At 40.9% G+C, this 22,955-nt stretch overlaps 1 protein-coding gene across 8 annotated transcripts in view; it reads right to left on the reverse strand.

Moving 5' to 3' along the window:
- Positions 1-356: 356 nt before the first annotated feature.
- CAMKK1 (calcium/calmodulin dependent protein kinase kinase 1) overlaps positions 357-22,955 on the reverse strand; it is a 181,022-nt gene continuing 158,423 nt past the window's right edge. For 7 of the 8 annotated variants that reach the window (XM_050929417.1, XM_050929418.1, XM_050929420.1 and 4 more), the window contains 3 exons: positions 20,987-21,115; positions 18,369-18,472; positions 357-5,955 (listed from right to left, as the gene is read on the reverse strand). In XM_050929417.1, the coding sequence (XP_050785374.1) occupies positions 5,883-5,955; positions 18,369-18,472; positions 20,987-21,115 (306 nt within the window). In that variant the 3' untranslated portion in view covers positions 357-5,882. Of the gene's footprint in view, positions 5,956-10,421; positions 10,470-18,368; positions 18,473-20,986; positions 21,116-22,955 lie in introns of all 8 variants that reach the window. The other variant, XM_050929423.1, reaches the window with a different exon arrangement.

Raw genomic sequence — 22,955 nt, forward strand, 5'->3', positions numbered from 1 at the left:
AAAGAAAATCTGTGAACATGTTATTAATGTTAGCCACTTTTCAAATTATGCTTTATATGTTATATATTATGATAGATAATATATATGGTAAATAAACAGGTGGGTCTTACAGAGATCTTTGTGGCACTTGATTCATTATCGTTTTAACCTACAAAAGAGAGGATTTTTGTTTATTTCACATATCTCAAGGCACTGAAAAGAACCATAGAAAAATCTAAATCTAAAGTCATGATTAATGCTGCATGTGCACTAAATTCTCTTGTAGACAACAATTATAGGAACTGATGATGTGACTCAAACTGGAAAGGCTATACTGTAAACGTCTGTTTCTTTACTTTGCACTGGCAAAGTGTACATGCTTCACTCAGACTCTACAGTGTAATGATAAGCATCTGAAAACAATGGGAATTTGGGGGTTTTTTTAAGTGTCATGTTCATATTGAAATACTCCCACCCAAAATGATAAAGATCTCTAATATGGTTGCCCTTGCTAACTGACTTGACAAACTTTACCAAGTGTTATCTCTCAAGCTAAGAACTTAGATCTATTAATAATTTTTTTTAAATGCAGAAATTTCTTTGAAGGCTTCTCAAATTAGACATAACTTAATTACAACTTGGACTAAATTATAAGAAGTGACAAGTGCTTTACAAAAAAACTGTTAGAGGTGTTTTCTCACAGATGTGGACTTGAGTACACACATTTTGATGAATTCAGGCACCCTCTTCTGCAGGTAGGGTGACCAGAGAGCAAGTGTAAAAAATCGGGAAGGGGTAGGAGGTAATAGGAGCCTATATAAGAAAAAGACCCCAAAATTGGTACTGTCCCTATAAAAACAGGACATCTGGTCACCCTATCTGCAGGATACTCTTACAGCAGAAACAGTGCTGTCTAGTATATAAATGGTGGTGGAGAATGCTGAATACAAAATGTAGGGACTGCACAAAGACATCAGAGACTGGCTATTCCAGCCCTCCCCTTGCTCTGCAGATCATCCCAATGCCGATATTTATGTAAAGAAAATGATTTTCATCCATTCTGGATAGGGCTGGATTGTCAAAGATGAAAGGCTAATTTAAAAAAAAAATGTAATCTGCTCCTGTCCCATAGCAGAAAGGCACTATTGCTCCAAGCTACACTAACACTGCTGCAAACATGTGGTACATTTCACTCTTATAGGATGACACAAGTGGAATGTCGTTTCACAGCATTCCCTCTAGACATGCAGAGAAGTTATTAGACTTCTTTTGATGCTAGCATAATTTCCCCTTTTTGAACTGTGTGCAGATTTTAAGATTGCTTTGTGTGATGGAATTAGGATGATTTCTTGTCATCTAAAGGAAAAGAAATCTTGGCCTGAAAGCCAGAGATGACAAAGTCTCTGAAGCAGAATTCATTTTTGTCTGGATTGGAAGAAACAGGTCTATTACGGGTTTTTTTTTTTAAAAGGAACATTGAACATTTTCTAAAAACAATTTTGGGGAGAATTTAAGAGATTAAAAGCAGCACAGTGTCCTATAGCTAAAGCAATAGTACATAAAGCCTATTCTTCCCAAAAATATTAAGATTTTGATTTGTTTTATTAATTGAGGCTGGGATTTTCAAAGCAGTCCTAAAGGAGTCTGGCTCCCAAATCCCACTGGAAATTGAGTGCATGACTCCACTGGAGTCCTTTGAAAAATCTCCTCCATAATTTCAAAATGGAGAGTTATTGAACTATAAATCCATTAGTTTAAGAAATAACCTAAATTCTCCTCCCCCAAATCAGCTAACACCATGAAGCTGAACTGGAAGATCTCCTTAGTGTAGATAGATGTCAGGTGCTATATTCAAAATTTAACTTCCTTATCAAGTTTATTGACACAAACTAAGTATAAAATTGAATTCAGAGTGTCCACTAAGGTTTTTGACACCTATATAATTAAATGGTTTAAAGTCACACCTCAGTTAAAACCAGTGCAACTTTGACTATAGGCAAGGCTAGAGCCCAAATGAATTCAAGAGAATACCTCTGCTGAGAAATAATGCTCCATAATACTGTAATTGGTAACTTCTTCTTTGCAGACTTCTTGTTTGAGCTGAAGAAAAGAGTAAATGAGTTTTCCATCAGCACCATTCCTTTTACAAAAAAAAAAATATAGCAATAACTCCAAGACTAGGCTGATTTAAGACACCTGCTTTTATGGTGACTACTCTGTAGCATAAATATAATGAATTACAATATTTTGTTATCCATAGGTAGAAGGTGCTATTGAAGCACGATACAAACTTTGATTAAAATTCACAACCCCCTGTGAAGTGGGGAGTATTATTATCCCCCTTTTCCAGATGGATTAATTGAGGCATGGAGAAGTTAAGTGACTTGCCCCACTTCACACTCTGAGTCATTGTCAGAATTCAGATGAGAACTCCCATTTCCTCGCTCCCAGACCTGTGCTCTACAACTAGACCATAGACATAAAGGCTACTGGTCTGCCTATCTCTTGCTACACTTAATCTGCATTTCTCAAAACAACACTTCTGTGCAATAAAAAATAACTATAACCCTAACACTGAGAGAACGATGCAAGCAGAGATGCCTGTTAACATATGGAATCATAAGGATGTGGTGAAGAAAGTGGATGACATTCTATGGCCTTTGTTCTTTAGGAGGTCAGACTAGGTGATCAAAATTGCCCCTTCAGGTCTTAAAAATTAATGATTCTTTGAAAAATGAGACGTGGAGGAGAATAGAGGGAATATAAGCTATAAGATAAGATATAAACAAGGGGTTTATAACATTTTATTTCATTCACACCCTAAAAAAGGCCAAAAAACCTACCTTCTCATCCTGACCAGCTTTAATTTACCACTTTTCTCTCTGAAACAATGTATACTCTAGCTGCCTTCCTCACAGCAACACTGCAGAACTTGCACTTAAATGCATAATAACGGAAAATACTCCTGCCTTTTGACTTTCTTTGCCCTTTTCATTGACATAGATAAACACAGTGATAAGTAACAGTCAGGATGGATTTCCCAAGAACAAATTGTGTCAAACTAACTTGAGAGCTTTCTTTGACAGGGTAACAAGCCTTCTGGATGGGGGGGAAGCGGTAGATGTGGTATATCTTGACTTTAGTAAAGCTTTTGATACTGTCTCGCATGATCTTCTCATAAACAAACTAGGGAAATGCAACCTAGATGGAGCTACTATAAGGTGAGTGCAAAACTGGTTGGAAAACAGTTTCCAGAGAGTAGTTATCAGTGGTCCACAGTCATGCTGGAAGGGTATAACAAGTGGGGTCCACAGGGATCAGTTTTGGGTCCGGTGCTGTTCAATATCTTCATCAATGATTTAGATAATGCTATAGAGAGTACACTTATAAAGTCTGCATATGATACCAATCTGGAAGGGGTTGCACATGCTTTGGAGGATAGGATTAAAATTCAAAATGATCTGGAAAAAATGGAGAATGCTCTGAAGTAAACAGGATACAATTCAATAAGGACAAATGCAAAGTACTGCACTTAGGCAGGAACAAACAGTTGCACACATACAAAATGGGAAATGGCTGTCTAGGAAGGAGTACTGCGGAAAGGGATCTGGGGGTCATAGTGGACCATAAGCTAAATAGGAGTCAACAGTGTAACACTGTTGCAAAAAAAATGAACATAATTGTGGGATGTATTAGGAGGAGTCTTGTAAGCAAGACGTGAGAAGTAATTCTTCCACTCTACTCTGTGCTGATTAGATCACAACAGGAGTATTGTGTCCACTTCTGGGTGCCGCAGGTCCAAAGATCTGGACAAATTGGAGAAAGTCCAGAGAAGAGCAACAAAATGATTAAAGGTCTAGAAAACATGACCTATGAGGGAAGATTTAAAAAAATGGGTTTGTTTAGTCTGGAGAAGAGAAGACTGAGAAGGGGACATGATAACAGTTTTCAAGTACATACAAGGTTGTAACGAGGAGAAGGGAGAAAAATTGTTGTTGTTAATCTCTGAGGATACGACAAGAAGCAATGAGCTTAAATTGCAGTAAGGGAGATTTAGGTTGGACTTTAGGAAAAACTTCCTGTCGGGGTGGTTTAGCACTGGAATAAATTGCCTAGGGAGATTGTGGAATCTCCATCACTGGAGATTTTTAAGAGTGAGTTAGATAAACATCTGTAAGTGTTGGTCTAGATAATACTTAGTCCTGCCTTGAGTGCAGGAGACTGGACTAGATGACCTCTCAAGGTCCCTTCCAGTCCTATGATTCTATAGAGGTGTGCACACACCTTTGTACTTGCCTGACTAAACACAGCAACCCTAATGTAAATCGGAAGTAACTCCACTGAAGTGAATGAATTACTCCAAATTTATACCTGTGCAACATGACAATCTCATCTCAGAACTCAAACTAGCAGCTATTCTCTCTCTCCTGTGGAACTGCAGCAGGACATAACCTAGGACATGACATAACTACTTTTGTAGTGGTTTCAGCCTCCATTGCTGCTGACTTGGGATTCCAAACAAATCTCTGACCTCCTAATTTGACAACACTGAAGATTCATGCATATTATTAAAACCATATTAGGGGTGTTACAACAGCATGCCACAGCAAAGGACCAAGTGCATAAAACTTAAAGTATTGAAATGCTACACAAATGAGTTTAATTTAACTCAACTTTTGTCCTGTAGCTTTTCTGGGTCTCTTGCTTAACCTCTAAGAATCATATACTAACATACTCTCTTATAGGAAAATGTCCTATTTCAGGGCATTCACCAGTAAACAGTAGTTAGGTAAAAAACTCAAGCTATAATCAAACACACGTACTCTCTCTCTCTTATGGGGTGGACTGGGAGGTGAGTGGGAAAGGAAAATCAGATTGCCTTAAGTGACAAATCAAATCCATTGTCTCATGCTTTCAGATCTGTAAATACAAATTCCTGTCCACACATTAGCACACAAATGGAATCAAATCCCAGCCCTCTGGGAACAGTACACTCTATAAGCAAGTACACTTAAGGTGACCAGATGTCCCGATTTTATAGGGACAGTCCCAATATCTGGGGCTTTTTTTTTTTTATATGGGCTCCTATTACCCCTCACCCCGTCCTGATTTTTCACACTTGCTATGTGGTCACACTAAATACATTCTATAAGCAAATGCTCTTGGTGCCCTAAACCATCATATTCAGATGAATATCAGGGCCTTTAACTGTTCTGGGACACTTGAAAGCTCAATGCAGATGGATGGCAATACCGTATATTTCCAATATTGTACTAAAATGACTCTAATGTGGCCCTATATGTTAAAAGGAGCTATATAATTCAAAAATAAGAAAAAATGAAAAGCACAAAGAATTACACTGTGGAAGATCTCATTCTACTTTAACAGACGTCAATAGGAATTTTGCCATTGACTTCAGCAGAAGTAAGACTGTGCCCCAGTAAATTTAAGCACTTGAGTAATACAGGAGACCTGGCTACTGCATATCTTTTTTCTTGGTACTTTGAATGCAGAATGCAAAAAGCTGGAAAACATCTTGATGGCAAGTGCCCTATTAGATAAAGTTTGGTTCTTTGAATTATTAATAAAAACATATTAATTGATCAAGATGCCAGACTATAATGACCACACAATGTAGGCTGAAGCACAAATGGAGAATGAGGCACATTTCAAATACAGAGAAACATCTTACATGTTGAATGAAGCCAATGAGTAATACAACATAGCATTCCATGAGTAAATCATTTCCAAAGAACTTGCACTATTTGTTGTTGTTGCTTGTTTCCTCTTTTCAATTTCAGTTTTTCAGGTCACAAACTTTGGTTCGTGAGAGCAGAATGTGTGTGACACAACACAACGGTTACAACAGCAGTAAATAACCAATCCAGGACATGCACGTGGCTTCATGAAGTAGCCTCATCTTCACAGACGTCAGGGAGATCAGGGTCCTTTATTCCTTCTCTGCTCCCTTGCTTTCTAGATGAATGAATGAAGGGAAGTAAATAATTAGAAACAGGCATTTAGAAAAATAGAGCAGGTGTAGTTTTCTCCAATAGGCAAGCCAAACCAATTTCATCAATAACTATATGAAGGATGACTTTCAAACAAAAAACTGTATTTCCTTAAAAAGTAGACCATGTAAACAGTTAAACTGTGATAAAGAAAAATGCATCAACACCAGTGCACTGATCTCTCAAGTATTATAAGACTTTGTATCATGAGGCTATGGCTCCTTAGTTTGTCAAAATACATTCTCAACTAACTCCCTTTTATTGCACTAGTACAACAGATTTAATTCTCAGAAACAGACATACAGAAAGGCAGCAAAGTTTATTTTGTTTATATTTTTAAAATCTACTTGTTTAACTGATTTTATGGTTTGACATCTGCAACCCTTTTTCCAAAGCTCAACTGCAAACGGCTGCTGATTAAAATGCCAATTATATAATTTTTTCCCCAAAATTTCCCACCTTTTTCAGCTTTTCCAAGAAAAACCCAAACTAGAAAATGTTTTTAATAAAAAATAGGTTTTCAATAAAAAAATTCATTTTGAAATCCAAAAACTGAAAATATTTACTGAAAACTACACTAAAAATGGAACATTTTTACAAAAACTCAAAATTGTTCCTGATAATTCAAAAGTTTTAGCTAAAAATTTTCAGTTTCCAGTTTCTGATAATTCATTGAAAAAGTCTAAGCAAAACTTGCTCAGTATTAGCCACTAAACCAAAATGAAGGTAACTTACTTATATTTGTCTTACTTCAAAGTCTTCAGCCTTTTCAGAATGCTCCTAAATTTCAGCTTCCTCTCTTGCAGATTCAAGAGACTGTCGGTTGTCTCAATTGCAATGCCAACTTGAGTGTTGCCCCTGTCTGAGTCCCATCCACACACAAAAACCCTTTACTCAAGTGTGCTGGTGCTTTTAAGGCTTTGTCTACACTAAAATAGATTTGCTGGTATAGGTACACTGGTATAGCTATACTAACACATTGGCCTTGGCTACACTGGCGCTTTACAGCGCTGCAATTTTCTCGCTCAGGGGTGTGAAAAAACACCCCGCTGAGCGCAGCAAGTTACAGCGCTGTAAAGCGCCAGTGTAAACAGTGCCCCAGTGCTGGGAGCGCGGCTCCCCGCGCTGGAAGCTAATCCCCTCAGGGAGGTGGAGTACTTGCAGCGCTGGGAGAGCACAGCAGCGCTTTGGAGTTTCGAGTGTAGCCAAGTCCACTGTCCTATTGGAGATGCACCTTATACTGGAAGAACAGTTGGCAAGCCTGTCAAGTGGCAAAGACTCCAGCTCAAGTTAGTGCAACTTGTCAAGTGCTAACACAATCACTTTGCTGCTAATACAATCACACTGTGTGACTCGAGTGCTATTTCACAATATGTCTGCTCTCACCCGAGCTAGGCTAACTTGAGAGGAAGTAACCAGAGTGTAGGTAACTTGAGTTTACTCTGCAGCGAAGACAGCCTAGGAGAGGTAGCAAGGCTAGTCAACTCTTAAAACTGGTTAAGTGAATTTTTTTGGACATCACACCTAATCATTTAGTTTGAAGCTGTATCACAGCTCACACATAAGCGTTCCTTTATTTTAAAGAGTGAAACAGAAAAAAGAATGGCTGCCATTAAGCATAATTCCATTCCTAAGTGCACCATCACAGCCCAGGTGATAAACCTGACCTTGAATATAAACAACTGACCATTTCCCAATGCACTTTCAGGCCTGACACCAACATGCTGAGTAACAGATCCATCTTCAGTGGCTGATCCCAGTTAATTCAGGGGCTGTCATCACCCTCTTTAAATGATTTATTACCGTCAACAGGAAAGGAGGTTTCATTATCAGATATAATGCAAGCAGGTCTGTGCAGTGGGATAACGGCAAGCATAATTCAGCAGCAGATGGTGTCTCACTGGTTATTTACAGCCTGCTGTCATTTTGTACTGTTTGCTACTGTTTGCAATTTGATGAATCAGATTAAATGTTTCCCTGTAATGCTCAGTAGCTGATACACCTTGTTTTAGTATTAAAGGCAATGTGATCCACAGGATGTGGAATGGGTGCAATACAGCAAAAATTGACAAAACATTCAATACAATACTGAATATCAACTAAATTCATTTTTCTACAGACAGCTGGGGTGATCTTGCAGTAAATAGTCTGCGGTCTGTGCTGCCACCATAGGAGACATGAGTACATGCTGAGAGGACTGAGGCTAAATGCTAGTCTCCATTAAATAGCTTTTCTTAAGGTGTTATTTTGTATTTGTGTTACTTTGGTTAATAGCAGGCTAATGAACCTTGCTCTGTGTGGTTATCCAACATGCTGCACTGTTGAGACCATTGTTAACAGTGGTAATAACCCATGGCACTCATCTAGCAATTTTTGTACATTAATGGTGCAAGCTTCACAACATAACAGATAGTAAAATTAAGATAGAGAGGCAAAGAGACTACAATCAGTATTTGAATCATGGCTCCTAGTCCCATGTTCAGTCACAGCTCGCTCACTCTCTGTCCTGTTAACAGATAAGAATTCTTTCCTAATGCCATCTATGCCTTCACTATGGGCCAATATCTGCCCTCATTTATGCACTTGGAACTCCCATTGACTTCTGTGGGAATGAAGGCAGAATGTTAATGAGAATGAAGCAGCCAGGAGTTATGCCTGGGTATCTGAGTAGAGAATTTGGTCCTAAGTTTAAAGAAAAATTGCTTCAGAACAATGGCAGCATCTTTCTTGTGAGCAGTTTGTTGCACCTCTGGTTCCTGATGAATAGACCTCAATCACAGGTTTCATTTGCACCAGGCTGTGTTATTCATTCCAAAACCCAAGCATTGTCTACACTGGCAGTTTGTCTTAGTTCCAGCAATCTCTGGCCAGCCACTGAAGTTTCTGTATCAGAGCAAAATAACTGTTGACAAAATAACCCTCAATTTGCACAAACTGAGATTACTTGAAACCAGTGTAGGCTTCAATGGAGCCAACTGGCCACAGATGGCTGGAATCAGGGTGAATTTCCAATGCAGATAAGCCTCAGTCATGCCCTTACTGGGAGACCATGCATATGCTGCTGTTAAGACTAAACAGGAGGCTGTGGCTGAAACCAAGTATCATGGGGTAAGTGGTGAACTTTTGTATTGTATTGCATCTCTCTAGCCTTACTGGATGCTGATACAAGGGGTTTCTCCTGAGCTTGATTTTCTGAGCATGGTCTTTTAAGTCATCATAAGTGCAAAACTTCCTTTGACTTCAGTGAACCTGTCTATGAATTCCTGAACTGTACTTCCAAGTGGAAAAGACTATTACACTAAAACTTTCTCTTTTTTCAGAATTGAAAACAGTCCCATGTATCACAATCCAAATGCCAATAAAAGTGCTTCATCAGCCTTTACTCTGCTCAGTTCCTTCCCAGTACTTTTGGGGAATTTTTTCAAAATCCTTCACTCTTACAGCAGGAGGTGTCTCTAGTTTGATTCATCTATTTATTTAACAGTGATAAATGAGCTCCTAAGCAAACAATTGTCTCCATAATAATGGAGCTGCTCAAATGGAATTTCAAGAGACATGATTAATTTCCAAGCATTCATCTGAAACCATCTCTGTCAAACTCTAGGCAGAATAACTATGATTTGAGCTGGCTGTGCACAGTGGGATTTTGCACTGAGATGTCGTTTTTTTAATCACCTCCAATAGTTTCCATTAACTACGTTTTTTGTTGTTGTTGTTGTTTTGAATTGGATAGTATACTTTGTGGACAGATCCATGGAATCTGTTGCAAAATATGCATGCTGTCTGCTTAGGTCCTGATGGATATGAGAAATGCTGAAATGTAGACTAACAGGTTTTGTCCATATCAGTCCTAGAATATCAGGGTTGGAAGGGGCCTCAGGAGGTATCTAGTCCAACCACCTGCTCAAAGCAGGACCAATCCCCAACTCATCACAGCAGAGTCCAACTCATCCCCCCCAAATGATCACAGCAGAGTCCCAGAAACTTGAAGAGGAGAGGTAATGGTAGAATTACCTGCTGCATATTTGGTTGTAGCCACATTTATTAATCTTTCATAAGTTCTAAATACTAGAGATGGGCCTGAGCTGCAAGTTCAGATCCAGATTCCCAAATTTTGTGGGTATTGGATCTAAGGTTTTGGATTGAGCCCCATCTCTGCTAAAACTCACCAAGTCTCCCTCTCCCATCCTTCCCAAAAGAAAAAAAAAGAAGGGTGAGGAAACATGACCAAGAAAAACCCCAAGTAACTTGGAGAATGAATGTTAGTGTTACACACACATAAATACTGTAACAAACCACATAAATACGGTAACAAAACTGCTCCTATATGAAGGATGGAATTTTATATTCTCAATAACACAGAAAGCATGACAACTGAGGAGAGGACTTATAATTCTATTACACCCAGGGGAAACACAAACACACAGTTACCTTAAAGATGGATGCAAATATACAGATGAGCTTAAGAGGAACCTGTCCCTAAGGGCAAACAATGAGATAAAGGAAGAAAATGGTAAAGAAGATGCTGGCAAAAGGCAAATGAACACATGTTTCTGAATAATAAGGGAATGAAATTAAATAGAGGATGGAGTATTAGTCAGCAATGTTTAATAAGGCTAAAGACCAAATAAAAAACATGACAGTTAATGCTGTCACCCATAGTGCTGTGCATACTGGAGTAATCACCTGTGCTAACAGAAACTGATCCTGCAGGGTGCCAATTGCTTCCAGCAAGGTGTTCAGTGCCATCAACACTTACTGAAATCAGTGGGAGTTGAGGGTGCTCAGCAGCATACGGGTCTGTGTCCTTAGCATGTAGAGGTGTTATGAACATGTAGTGTTATTAATTGCCAAAGGACACAAGTTGAGCGGGAGTTAGGCACATAAACCATTGAGCAGATGATGGGTGCTTCTGCATGTGATGCTCCTAGATTAACAAAATGCTGTGAAATTCTGTGCCCAAGTTATTCTATAAACCATTAGACAGACTATAATACTGCTTACCCTTGCCACAATATGAGCCATTGCTTTCAATAAAAGCACACATCCTTCTTTCGCACTGAAAATATATTAGTGTGAAATTTACTTGGACAGGATTTTCCATTGACAATGTGTACACATTTGGGCTCAGGCTGGTGCCTGAGCTCCAAGACTCTCCCCATCATTCTCAGAGCCCAGACTCCAGCCTGAGTCCAAACATCTACACTGCTATTTTTAGCCCCAAGTCAATTGATCCAGACCCTGAGACTTACTGCAGGGGTGTTTTTTTGCTGTGTAGATGTACCCCTTAAACACATATTTTGTGAAATTAAGGGTTAAGGTAAACTTGTCATCCTTTCTGCAGCCCGTCTCCTGCCAATACCATCAACAATGAAGCCTTTAACCTGGCTACAAGTGTCAACAGGATATGTTTTAAAAGTGAATGTAATTTTGGTAAAAGGTGCTGAACTGATAGCCCTGGGGGCTGGCATCCTCTCTCAGTACAATAGGCACAGCACTGGCAAGGAAAGTCTTGCACGTGCTGCCCCACCAATGTGCCTCAATTGAGTTTTGGAGAGAGTCACGGGCAGCAGGTATTGTATGCAAGGGAGGTTTTGCCTCCTCAAACAGCCTACTGTGGCCCCACCCGCAGGCCAGCATGCCTCCTGCAGCAACTCGGGGCCACTGGTGCTGGGCCGTGCTGCGCTGCCTGCCCAGTGCTGGCCACCCAAGCACCAGGACTGGGGGCTGCCCGGAGCCCCGGGGCTGTAGGTGCAGTGACTGCGCCACACGGAGCGCCAGGGCTGGGAGCAAAGCAGTCGTGCTGCCTGGAGCCCTGGGACTGGGGGCACGGAGACCGTCCTGCCTGGCCACCCACAGCACTAGGACTGGGTGTACTGTGGCCGTGCCACCCAGGGGCTGAGGGTGCTCAGGCTGCAGTGCAGCAGGGCTGGGGCCTCACCAGTCCCCCCCGTCTGTCCGGTGCTGGGGGGCCACGGTGGGGGTGGTTTGGGCATGTAGGATCTAAAAAACCAAAGAGTCAGATTCTGTACAGATCTCCTGAGAGACGCTGCACAGACAGAACAGCCCAGAGGGGAGTTACAGAAGGCTTTACACTACCTTTGAGCTGCTCAGATTCCAGGAAGCTGCTGCTGTGACCAAAATGACCCTTCCTCTCCCCCCAGCATAAGTCAGAGCAGCCTTCAGGGCTATTCTATCTTATGGCACCCTTTTCTCTGTTGCCTGTGTACTGGAGCAGCATGTAGGGAGGGACCAAAATGAGAGCCAAGAGATCAGCCTCACGGTGTTTTGTGACCTGTAGCAGCAGTTAAACACAGAAGCTATATAAATAGTGTTGCTAAAAACAGCCGTCTTCATTTTAGCTCCATTCACTTGTAACATATTGCCAAATACCTAAGCCTAGGTGCCTTTTAAACATTTCTAGACATCTAAAGTAAAGAAATAAATAACAAATAGGAAAGGATTTTTCAAAATTTTACGAGAAGTGAAGAATTTAAGCCCTTCCCATGAATTTAAAAACTATTTTTAAACAGGGCCATTTAAGGACCAAAATCTGTAACAGCTATGAAAGGCCTCCTGCTATCGCAAAGAACTTTGATCTGCATCTTCTTTCCTAAGCATTTCCCAGAATAGAGCTTGGCATATTGTGAGCAGGTAGTAGAAGGATTGTGAAGAAATCAATTAAGTCAGGCAGCTTCCAACCTAAGAAACCCAATAAGTAGGCTGTTAAATTGGCATCTTTCTCTCTTTTTCTAAAGGGCAGATCCCTTTTCAGAAATGTTAATTAGGCACCAGATATTGAAAAGCTAACTCAGCTGTCAAAAGGCTTATTGCAGGAAGATTCTTGACATTGGCGCAGATGCAAGTTGACTTCAGCAGCACCCAGTGCATATGGCTTAGAAACTCCCAACTATTTTACAAGCAGCCTAATTACACAAATTGAACATGAAACTGGGAAAGTTTTCTAATTGCTTTTCTTTTTTCCTATATAGGAACATGAAAGTAATTTTCCTTCCTATAATTGGAACTAAATGCAACATTATAATCACTGATTTACCACACTTCAAAGACAGTACAGTCAGGGATATGGAAAAACAGTGTTGTTGGGATTTTTTAAAAATTTGTTTGCTTCATTAATATGAGAGATACCTTTAATATAATAAAGGTGACACAGGTTACACCTCAGTTTCCAGTGTGTTTTCAGCACACAGAGGCTCACTATTAGATCATGCAAAGTGCTCTCAATTCCCATTGAGGAACATGAGCCAAATCCTGAAGTCTGCAAGGTCGCTTTCATGGGAGTTTTGTTTGAGTGAGGACAGCAGAATTGAGTCCAGTGGGTACTGGTGTGCTCAGCAATACCCAGAGCTCCTAGGAACTGATATGGGTAATTCAGTAGGAGGTATTGTTCTCTCTCAGTCACCACTGGACACACACATGGTTGTAGGGGGAACTTTGACGCTGAGGATACTGCCTGCTCTATGAGATGTAAAGTCAAAATTCTGAACACCTGCATCTTTTACAATCCTATCACACATTTCACAAGACTAGAAGATCAAGGGTGGGTCCTGTCAAAAGGATTTGTACTTTCAGCAAAGTTACTGCCTGTGTTTCTGCAGACTAATTGGGTTTGAACAGTTAAAATTCTTAAAATGAGAGCTATCCCCATATAACTAAGATGAATCTTACATAGGACTGAGTGCAAATTACTTTAGATACATTAGAGGAAAGTGTCATGTTTTGTTTTTCTTATAAACCAAATGCTCACATAGATATTGGCTCAGATGAGACATACAGACAGCTCACAGGCCATCTGGATAACAGAGCTGCATCATTGCCGATACTGTATGTACTGAAGACAGGTGGTAGATAGTGGCGGGCATATAACAGATCAGCCACCCTATAGTATAACCTTCCCTCAGTCTAGTCCTTACTGTTCTGTATTATGTGTACTTGCTTTAAAGACTACATGGGCCAAATATTGAGCTGGTGTCAATGGCATAGCTGCATTAAAGTTAATGGAACTACTCCGATTTATACCAGCTGAAAATCTATTCCACCATTCTGAAGTCACATACTGTCCCTGAACATGAACTTCCGAAGCAGCATACACAATATTGCCTTTGGACTAATCCTGCAAGATGCTGAGCACTCTGGCCTTGACCCAGCAAAGACTTAGAGCACACCGAGTATGACTATGACCTCAAATCAAATATATGTAATATATGACTTCAGTGGGACTACTCATGAGCTTAAAGTTGTGCTTTGTGGGATCAGGGCCAGACTTTGCAATATCGAGCCCTTATACTGTAACAATGTCATTTAACATTGTTAGCTCCTAGAAGTTTGTTATCATTTACACTTGTTCTAGATTTCAATTAACTTGACATCATTCATAACATGTACTTTGGAGATGATTTTATACAGAACAATCCATTGTAAATGGATGGCATGAAGCCTGGGTTTAATATCTAGCACAATTTCTCCTTGCAAATGTACTCAGTGTAATCAGGACATAATTCACCTAGTACAATGAACACTCCCACTTCATAGAAATAAAATAGCTTTGCCTCTTGTTTTCTGTATTTTCTTAAATGCAATGAAGCAAAACACAGGGAAAGATAAGAAGCTTACATCTCTTTCATTCAAGTGCACTAATCTAACTTTTACAATGTATAAAAAAAAAATCCAAATTATTTAAAATTATCTGTTTACAATGTTAAATACATCCTTGTATGTAAGAAATACTGTCTGAAGTATCAGTGTCTCTTGATTTAATTAGAAAAACATTCCAATGTTGGTCCATAAGGTCCATTTTTGCAAGTCTTAGTTTAGGGTAATCAAACATTACTGGAAGGTGCCAGAAATGCTGATTGCATGATAGCACATAAGCTGGTTGGGTACAATTAAGTAAGAGGACAGCACAGTTGAGCATTTGCACACACAAAGGTTACAATAGATAGGATAAAGTTTTTTTTAAAGAAGGGATATAAACTTCCTTGCTTTGGAGCAACCACAAATTGGCTTTGATTCAATCAGTGAACTGGTTCATTATTGTAAATCAAGTGCCCTGAGCAAGCCAACACAATAGTGGATAAATGAGAACTAGCTGACATAATTTATTTCAAAAAGCCTTTAACACAGTGCCACACAAGAGGCTATTAAGGAAACTAAGTCCAGACATGGTGGTTGAAAATGATTAGAAGCGTGGAAAAGCTTCCATACAAGAAGAGACTGAAAAGACTAGAATTGTTCAATTTAGAGAGGAGATAAAAAAAGGGACACAATAGAGGTATACAACCTGTCACTGAAGCTTAATAAGATTAAAAAAAATCAGACAGATTGGATAAAGATTTTTTTAGCAGGGCTATAAGCTCTCATGCTCCAGGGCGTAAGAGGTCAGGAAGAAACATCTCCTACTGGTAGTTTATTCTATCACTGCCTACTAAAGGGTTTCTTATGCTACCTTCCTCTTAAACATTTGGCACTGATTACTGTCAGACAGACTAAATGGACCACTGGTTTAATCTAGTATGGCTATTTCCATGTATCTCAGTAATATCTATGAGAACAAGAGAAAATCCTAACATACACCAGTTAGGATAAGATTTGAAGAAAAAAAAGAAGCACCCATTGCTTCCCCCGAGTTAAATACTCTAGAGGGTGACAGCAATTTGGTATTTTTCTTTAGACTCAGTAATGTCTCAACATCATAGAGTGAAAAGGAACTATGTGTGGACATGGGTGACAGTAGCAATGTCGTAGGGTAACAGGAATGGAAGGTGATGGTCTGAGAGTTATATAAAGTGAAGATTAGCTCTTCCCGCTAAGCTGATGAAGTATCCACATTGGAAATGTTCTTCTGACATGTCCTTGAGACTGTATTTCATGCTGACAATCACATCATATAGAGCAGTCTCTTGGATGACATCTCGCTTGCCAGCCTAGATTGAAACTGTCAGTTTGTAGACTGAAAATCAGTGAACTTCAGGAAACTGGCAGCAGAAATCAGAGAGCATGGTACATCTCTGCACTCACTACAGGCCAAATCTCAATGGTTGAGCATGCTCAGAACCCTAAAAGGAAACACTCAGCACCTTGCAGGATTGGATCCTTGGGAAAAAGATATGATGAACCTGTTCTACGTAAAGTCATAAAACTAGATGTGTTTCTGTTGTTATCCAGGTTCAATTCAACATGACTGCAGTAACTCTTTCCTTTCTGGATTAGGAGTGCTATTCATTATCCACAGTTGGTTAATCATGAAGTAGATTTACAGCAGGCTTTTGGTTCTGAAAAGGTTAAGGCAATAAAATATAAAGAGCAAAAGTGCTTCTTTATGGTAATCAAGGTCCTTTAACTCTCCTACCTCTGAAAGAGTCTCCCATAGTAGATGGGAGAAGGGAGGTGGATACAAAAGAGAAAAGTATCTAACTGGATGTAGTCATTCTCCCTCTGTTGTAAGGATCTGGGCAGACAGCTAGAGCTATAGGACACTCAGCTAGATGGCACCAGACATCTAACTAGTACAGTGTATGGCAGGTCCTCTGTTACCATCTGTTGTGCAAAATCTAATTAAGGAAACGTATGGGAGTTGGAACTTGGCCTGTGTGTCTCATACAGGGAACTGTGAGTTAAAATTAGGCTAAGGCCCTGGCTAATATCCCTGATCCAAGTAGCAAACAAAAATCCTTACAGTTAAATGACTTTTCCTCAAGATCAGTTCTTCCCAGTTTTATGGGAAGTTCTAATGAGGATTAGTCTTTATCGCACAACATTGTCTGAACACTCTGAAGGTATGTCTTCACTACCAATGTTAAAGTGTTGATATGCAGTTGCGACACTAGTGCTGGGAGACAGCTCTCCCAGCACTGTAAAAAAAACCCACCCCCCACGAGGGGAGTAACTGGTGCACTGTCACTTTACAGCACTGAAACTTGCATCTCTCAGGGAGGTTGTTTTTTTACACCCCTGAGTGAGAAAGTTTCAGTGCTGTAAAGTGGCAGTGTAGACAAGGCCTAACTGATCTAGGCTCCACTACGTGCTGGGAATTTGCATATTACCTGGATCCTGCTCCAACTGAAGTCAGTGGCAAAATTGCTTCTGACTTCATTAGTACAGGATTGGGCTCTAAAGTCCCCTCATCTTTAATGAGAGCAACTCGCTGAAATCCCTACACACTGGTGAGAGAAAAGACTACATTTGTATTTCCAAAGATGTAGTTAGGTAGTTTAGTTAATATATATAAAAAGTTATCAGCATCTCTGGGAATCTGCTAAGAGTGGTGTTTGTTTAGCAGGGAAGATGTTGAGTTTTGGGCATGATGTACATATGCAGCGGTGGCTCCAGGCACCAGCGCTCCAAGTGTGTGCCTGGGGCAGCAAGCCGCGGGGGGAGCCCTGCTGGTTCCTGCAAGAGCAGCAGTCAAGCAGCCTTCGGCAGCTTGCCTGCGGGAGGTCCGTCGGTTCTGCAGATTCGGCGGCAGGTACGCCGAAGCCGCGGGACTGGCGGACCTCCCGCAGGCAAGCCGCTGAATTTGTGGGACTGGGGACCTCCTGCAGGCAAGCCGCCAAAGGCAGCCTGCCTGCCACGCTTGGGGAGGCAAAAAAAGCTAGAGACGCCCCTGTACATATGCTATGTACTGTAACTTGGTTTATTACGTATGATGCATTTTGTTGGTTCCCACAATACTAATAACGTACTGTCAAAGGTGTCACTCACTGGCTTCTAGTCCAGGATGTGCATGTTTGTTAGTTTGCACAGACTACATGGGTCACTGATTTCCAGAGCAGAGCTGAAATATATCAGCAAGCTTCTAGTTGCACAGGTTTTTTATTTTTTAATGTCTAGATGACTCAGCTGGCCTCTCTTTCTCCAAACCTCCTACTTCTGTTGTTTATGGACAGCAGAGCAGAGGTTACTTACGTAAGAATTAAATAACCTAGCCGCATTTCATAAAAGGATACTTTACTAGCTTGATGTTTGAGTACTGTCTAAACTACACACAGTATAAAATAAACAAACTGGCTAAAAAGATAGATTCTGAGCTGCTCTAAATGGGTGCAACTCCTCTGAAGTCCACGGAGCTGCATTCATTTACATCAGCTCAGGATGTGGCCCTAAATATGGAAGTAGCTGCATCCATACAACTAAATGTTTACTTTGTTCTAATGTGGATGTTTCACTATACTTCAACCCCAAATGATACTTGAGGCCTTTATTAAGTAACTCCACTGACTGATTTCCACATGAATTTTGCCTTTAACTTCTAAGGAAATTATCTGAAAACGGTTTCCATTATTAATCCCACACTACTTTGTTCACTGAAGCGGATGTATACAGCTCAGGCTGAGCACTAGAAGGGGTAGATATACATACATTAATAGGTTTCCTGGAGCAGACATGGACCTCTCTTCCCTTCTGGCCTGAACCTCAAATGGGTTTCCAAATGAGCGTTTCCTTAGCATGGCCTTCACTAAAATCTTTGAAGAAGGAAAAACAGATCAGAGAAGATAGGTGGCACAGAGTTTTCATCATCTTTATAATGCAGCTCTAAGCACTAGATCAGAGGAATGTAACGATTACTTTGTTAATAATTTAATAAAATTGTAATGCTATTTCACAGTTAAAAACTGAACTAGAGGGATCTGTATAATAGCCCTTAGGTTTCTGTTTGGTATAAATGCTGACCCACTGGCTACTGAAGTTGCAAAGGATTGCTAGAAATAGTTACATGAACACTGTCAACACCTATTGACTAGAGGGAAGGGAACAGGCTGGTTGCCTGAGCATAGGACTGGGAGCCAAGAACTCTTCAGATGTAGTTCCAGCTCTGACAATGACTCCCTCTGTGACTTGGGAAGCCACTTTAAACCTCTTTGGCCAGACCTTCACCTGGCATAAATGAATTAGCTTCATTTACTTCAATGTAACTATGTTGATTTACACCAGCTGAGGATCTGGCCACTTTATATACCTTTTCCCATCTGTAAAATGGAAATAAAAAACTTCTTTTATCTACCTCATATGGAAGCTGTGAGAGTCATTACAGGTTAGAATGTGGTTTTATAACTAGTCCCAAATAAGGAGAGGTAAATAGCCATACCACCTCAGTGGCAGGGTGAAGGTATTGTCACAATCATCCTTCCCTAGAGAGATTAGCCACTAAATTTAGATTCAGATTCAAGTTCAGATTTTGTACGCTCCCAATCCTTAACTCCATTCAGGTGCATGGTATTTAAGTTTGGGGCCATCTCTGTTACTAACAGATCTTATTATTTCTATTTCTAGGTATCAGGATTCCCTGAAGAATATCAGATACCATCACTATAAGCACAGTATAAGACCTTAGATATTGTGGAAATGCACAAGGATAAACAGAGTACCTAAGTTTCCAGGGCTGTCAAATAGGCTGGCATTTTGACTTTCACTATTTAACAAATATTTTAGGAAAAGAGAAACCCTCTGCTTTTGGGGAAAAAAGCACGAGCCACCTTAGAACAAGTTTTACAGTTCAATCTTATCTAAGAAACACAGGGTGGCTGGCTCATAGTGATGGGGTAGGCTCACAAATTCTGCAATATTTCAGTGATTGCATTCTAAAATCAGTAGAGAAACATGGGGCCACATTCTCAGCGGATGTAAATTGATGTTGCTCCATTGAAACCAACCAATTGAGCTACACTGATTTACACCAGCTGCAGCTCTGGTCTATGGATTTTTCCCCAAATTATGGGATAGTATTAGTATTTTCCTCCCACATGTGTGGAAGTTCTTAAGCCACCAGGCTTTAGACCTTGCTTGCCTCCCTTTGCTTTTTAAATTAGTGAGGATATGTTAACAGTATTTTGTTTCAATAATTGAAAAGCAGGCATTTAGTTTTATGCCAGGAAGGCTTTTCTGGACCATGGCCTATATTTGTCTGGAATACTGCACTTCATATGTCAGTTCCAGGACATCTGGTAACCACACGCACACTTAAGCATAACCTCAATCTGCAGTCAGTAACGTGTCCCCTTTTCATTACAACTTCATCTTTTCCTTTCATAAACGGGAAGTGAGTCTTTCAACTCCCAACACTGGAGCCCAGTGTTTAAATGCCTAAAGCAGAAAGGCTGAGTTCTTAACTACCCATTGTAATTATTTATTTTAAACCTGGAGGTCAATATTTTGCAGTGTGTTTATTATTCCATCACATAGAAGATTTTGTAGGAAAAGGTTTCATACATTTATTTCTAGAGGGAAAATGCCATATGATTAAATTGCCTTCAAAATGGGAAGAGAATAGGATATCCAGTTCTTAGGGCTATATCTCTAGAGGTGCCTAGTGCTTACTGAGTTGCTACAGGCACCAACAGCCTGGTACTAAGCCCACTAAAGTCAATGAAAAGACTCCCATTGATGTCATGGGCTTTTGATCAGGTCCTTACTGCTGATTCAAAGAGAATATGCTCAACAACTACCAGAGTGTGTCCTATGCTGGATTTTCTGGGCTATTTGCAGCTCTGCTTCTTACCTTGTCTGTATACACGGGCGGCTGCACAGCCAACAATGCAAACAACCCTTTACTCTCCCTCACTGCTCTTCCTTTTTCCAGTAGTAGTGGTGGTGTTGGAACTGGAGTTACTGATGTGTCTGGTAATAAGTCTTCCCAAATTTGAATTTCTTCTATCATTCACTTCCTCTGGTGCTGGCCACCTGAGGAGCTTGGCCCTGCACCTATTATCTGAGTAGCCCCTTTGATGTCAATGGTCATAAGGATAATGGCTGCAGGATCAGACCCATCCGTGTGTTGCGGTACCAGTAAACCTTTTGACCTAAATGCACAGCTCAAAGGCATGAACAACGCCTACTGACTTGAATGGCTAAATCACGCACATCATACGCTGGAAATTTGTCTGCCCCTCACGTTGAGACTGCTTCACAGGCTGATGGCTCAAAGAAAGTGACATATCTCCCGGAACATAAAACCTCAGAAAGCTCCTGTTTACACTTACTACAGCTGGCAAGCTTGGGATTGTCTTGACGGAGTTCTTCACCTCCTCCTCAGTCACCTCCACCACAGTGCAATGCTCTTCCTCCAGAGGCAGTGGATCCTCCCCAAACTTTGTTAGCCAGGGATGCAACTACATAGAAAAGGGACAAAAAGAAAGCTGTGAACAAGCCACTGCAGAGAATCCTAAATGTGTTTGTCCCTTGTACTTCACATAGTATGGATGTTAGTTAACATGGAGAAATAATGAATATAGGGCTGAATATTATTACAAGCTGTGAGTCGGTATGGCTCCATTTTCCACATAGGTTGGAATGTGCTGAATCAACAGACTGAGGGCTAACTCAGAGAGTCTGCTGCACTCCAATGACTGTGCATAGTGTCTCTACAGAGACCATAAGACCATAACAGACCATCAGCACCAACCGTCATTGGCTGACATTTTCAAATGGGCTAAAAAAGAGTTAGGTACTCAATTTCCATTGAATTCAGTCAAAACCTACGAAAATCCCAGTCATCAACAGCAGCTCTCTCTCACATACATAGACATTTTACAACACAGGCCCAGAAAAAGTGCCATAATCTGTTTTCAAACTTAGGTGCCTAAATTTAGGCACCTAAACAAGTGGCTTGATTTTCAGAAGTGCTGAGCACTCAGCAACTAGTGACTTCAGATGCTGCTGCAAATGCTCAGTATCTCTGGAAATCAGGCCACCGAGGTAAACATATAATATGGTACCCAAGTCTGAGCATTTTGGCCTATCACTAATGTCACGTTTCAGGGTCATGGAGAGGTCCCGATACACGATGTGGTTACATGGCTGTGCAACTGCCCTCACAACTTACCTTTTTTGCCTAGACGCCACACAGACTGATGTTCATACTACATCAGTAAAAAAACATGGTCACCCTCCTACCACCTTCCAGCTGTTCAGCTTGTTTGCCAAACATATGGGGATAATCAGGGGAGGCGGATTACATTGCAAACAAGGGCATTGTTGGATAAGGACGCAGGCAGTGGAAGGAGGCACAGATGACTGCGAGGGAGCAGGAAGAAGCTTGTCGGAGGATGTGTCTTCTTTCCCATATAATTAAATGCCACAGCAGTGGCGGTTGCCACCCCGTACCACCATCAAACCAATGGCCTGGTGGAACGGTTTCATGGAACTTTGGGGACCAGGATACGTAAATTCGTCAATGAACACTCCAATGACTGGGACCTAGTGTTGTAGCAGTTACTTTTTGCCTACAGGGCTGTACCACATCCCAGTTTAGGGTTTTCACCATTTGAACTTGTGTATGGTCACGAGGTTAAGGGGCCATTACAGTTGGTAAAGCAGCAATGGGAGGGGTTTACGCCTTCTCCAGGGACTAACATTCTGGACTTTGTAAGCAACCTACAAAACACCCTCCGACACTCTTTAGCCTTTGCTAAAGAAAACCTAAAGGATGCTCAAAAAGAGCAAAAGGCCTGGTATGACAAACATACCAGAGAGCATTCCTTCAAGGTAGGAGACCAGGTTATGGTCTTGAAGGCGCAACAGGCCCATAAGATGGAAGCATCATGGGAAGGGCCATTCACGGTCCAAGAGCGCCTGGGAGCTGTTAACTACCTCATAGCCTTTCCCAATTCCTCCCTAAAGCCCAGAGTGTACCATGTTAATTCTCTCAAGCCCTTTTATTCCAGAGACTTACAGGTTTGTCAGTTTACAGTCCAGGGAGGAGATGACACTGAGTGGCCTGACGGTGTCTACTACGAAGGGAAAAAAGACGGTGGCGTGGAAGAGGTGAACCTCTCAACCACCCTGGAACGTCTGCAGCGGCAACAAATCAAGGAGCTGTGCACTAGCTTCGCCCCATTGTTCTCAGCCACCCCAGGACGGACTGAACGGGCATACCACTCCATTGACACAGGTAATGTTCACCCAATTAGAACCCCACCCTACCGGGTGTCTCCTCATGCCCAAGCTGCT

The sequence above is a fragment of the Gopherus flavomarginatus genome, chromosome 19, assembly GCF_025201925.1.
Source record: "Gopherus flavomarginatus isolate rGopFla2 chromosome 19, rGopFla2.mat.asm, whole genome shotgun sequence".
In the NCBI taxonomy this organism is placed as follows: Eukaryota; Metazoa; Chordata; order Testudines; family Testudinidae; genus Gopherus; species Gopherus flavomarginatus.